The 2500-nt window shown below is 48.9% G+C and overlaps 3 protein-coding genes across 3 annotated transcripts in view; 2 read left to right on the top strand and 1 right to left on the bottom strand.

Annotated features, from left to right (window-relative positions):
• Positions 1–122, bottom strand: part of CNB01090 (GTPase, putative) — a 4460-nt gene extending 4338 nt beyond the window's left edge. Inside the window, exon 1 of the mRNA XM_569115.2 lies at positions 26–122. Coding sequence (XP_569115.1) covers positions 26–87 — 62 coding nt within the window. The 5' untranslated portion in view covers positions 88–122. The remainder of the gene's footprint in view (positions 1–25) is intronic.
• A 193-nt stretch (positions 123–315) lies between these two features.
• Positions 316–2285, top strand: CNB01080 (conserved hypothetical protein). The gene is made up of 4 exons (XM_569114.2): positions 316–896; positions 953–1664; positions 1720–2016; positions 2069–2285. Exons 1-4 carry the CDS (start codon positions 409–411, stop codon positions 2234–2236), a joined length of 1665 nt encoding a protein of 554 aa, XP_569114.1. The 5' UTR covers positions 316–408; the 3' UTR covers positions 2237–2285.
• A 196-nt stretch (positions 2286–2481) lies between these two features.
• The window catches only part of CNB01070 (no arches protein, putative), a 1335-nt gene continuing 1316 nt past the window's right edge, over positions 2482–2500 (top strand). Inside the window, exon 1 of the mRNA XM_569113.2 lies at positions 2482–2500. This exon is cut by the window's right edge and continues 198 nt beyond it. The gene's annotated coding sequence lies outside the window, so the exon portion shown is untranslated.

The raw sequence follows: 2500 nt of genomic DNA, 5'->3' as shown, positions 1-2500 counted from the left end.
GACATTGCAGCAGAGTTGAACGCACCAGAACTCGTCATCATCGAGGTTCTTCTTCCCGCCCTTCTTTACCTTGTTTTTTGGCGGCATTTTTGCTTGTGGTGATTAGTGAATGTTGTGGATTTGATTGTTATGGATTTGGCGGCGGACAATAAGCGTTCTCGAGAAACGACTTTTTAAATGGGGGCCCAGATAGATGGCTTCATTTATCCCAGTTTGGGATTTTGTTCCCGTCCCGATGGTAAATACTGAGCTGCCCTTCCTAATTACTCAGGCACTGGCCCAGAACAGGAAGGATGTCCATGATTTGATCCGCCCTCGGTTCATGCGACCAGAGTAACTAAATATAGACAAGCCATCCGCAAACACTGCAGCTGTGCATGTGCCAGCCCAGATCCGGCCACCCCGAGAATGCCCACAAATCACGCAGAGCAGTATGAGCTGCCAGCATTCCCGTCGTCTCCAGAGGCAGGGCCCTCCAGACTGCCACGGCCACAGCGGAGAAGAGCCTCTACCTGGACAAAGTCACGCACCCTCACTCTACACCCGACAACCTCCGCCGCAAATCTTCTCTTCTCAGCGCCCTCCGGCGCTTTTCCCGCTACACGCCAAAGACATGGCCGCACTCGCCCACAATCAAATACTGATCAGTCTGAGGAGCCAAGACTTCACCGAGCTACTTTCCTCAGTGAGGATCCGTACGATGATTCAGAAGAGGTTGACTTGCCTGACTTCGGTCACATACTGGGTTTCAACGATGAGGGCGAGGACCATTTTGCGGTGGCCTCTGGTATGCGGACTAGGTGGAAGCGAAAACTATATCTTTTGATGGAAGAACCAGCAAGTGGTCGAGAGGCATTTTTCGTTCATATTATCGTCACCGGGGCTATTATATTCAGGCAAGTTCATATTTTCGCAGTGGCATACCTTAATAACCCTAATCCGGCATGTATAGCGCGATACTTACAACTCTATCCACCATGCCTGCGTTCCATATGGAACCCATTATCATCAAGGCCCTTTTCGGTCTTGACACCACTATTGTCGTTCTTTTCACCATTGAATACCTTGCTCGATCATTAGCACATTCAGGTTCCTGGGCGCAGTATTACTCATGGGCAACATCTTTCTTTGGCCTTCTTGACCTCGTCGCTATATTGCCTTACTATATCGAGGTCGCGCAAAACGAGGACACCACCATCCTTTTCCGGTTTTCAATCCTAAGGACGTTTAGGCTTTTACGAGTCTTTCGGGCGTTCAAGTATCAAAATCAGATGCTTCTGACTATTGAGGTCATGTATGTTGCTGTGAGGCGCTCGAGAGATGCGCTTTGGGCCTTGACATTTTTCATCATCCTCGTGCTTGTGCTCTTTTCAACCCTCATATACTTTGCCGAGCGCGGTACATGGGATCCCTCACTATCCGCATTCATTGATTCCGACGGCGACCCCTCTGCTTTCGATTCCATTCCCAGAACGGCATGGTTTTCCCTCGTCACCATGAGCACGGTGGGATATGGTGAAGTCGTGCCAAAAAGCTTTTTGGGGAAGCTTTTGACAATACCTTTACTCATGTTTGGGTTACTTCTCATCGCCTTGCCAAGTTTCGTCCTGGGCCGAAATTTTGCCATAGTGTTTGACGCCATGACCAGGCAGTTGCCGAAAAATGTACGTCGTCAAATTATCAAGTGATTTAATGGCAATCTAACAGCTCTCAATTCAGGTCTCTTCCCGTATGCCCACTCCACGCGAATCCATTGAACAAACCAGAACCGCTCAGGCATCAACAGACAACATCCCACTCCTCCCTGTATCATCGCAAAATACCCAGACTGCCACTCCCAACGGCCCTTCCTTGTCCAGACCTCGGTCAGCCTCCCCATTTCCTGCTTCAGGGACAGTGGATCAGAGAGCGGCATTTGGCAATGCTCCGCGGATGTGGCAAGGTGGAATAGATGGGACGGGAGAGACGAAGAGGGAGAGAGATCTCACCAACACTAAACTGGCCAAGAACCAATTAGTAAGTAATGATTCTCGCAACAAGAGTCATCAAGCATTAACAGTTGAGATAGGTTCTCTTTGAACAAATAGACGCACTTAGACAAACGATAGATAAGCAAGGGGAAATGCTTGCGCGATTAACAGAGATGCTGAATGTCAAAGACAAGGGAAAGGGCCCCGAAAAATCCAAGGGGCTGCAAGAAGACCACTTCGCATTGGGAGATAGTGGAGAGGAATAATGGCTATGCTTGAGGACGTATGACTGTTGTGATATGCATTTTCCTCGCTTCTGCTATTTTATGATCATGTCATTTTGGAATCTTACGCATGCTCAACAACGGCGCTCTTGTGACAAAATCTCTGTAGCATTTTTGAGCGAGAAGAACCCAGCTGGTGGTCCCCAGCGGCCCCAGCCGCGCCGTACACTGAAGTGCTCATTGCTTAGTCAGCATTTCAAGCTCTAATTCTTTGTTCACCTTCTCTTCGTCCCTTCTTTTCGTACG

Source organism: Cryptococcus neoformans (assembly GCF_000091045.1).
Source record: "Cryptococcus neoformans var. neoformans JEC21 chromosome 2 sequence".
NCBI classification, from domain to species: domain Eukaryota; kingdom Fungi; phylum Basidiomycota; class Tremellomycetes; order Tremellales; family Cryptococcaceae; genus Cryptococcus; species Cryptococcus deneoformans.
The sequence above is the reverse complement of the archived record's forward strand: the minus strand, read 5'-3'. Positions and strand labels throughout refer to the sequence as shown.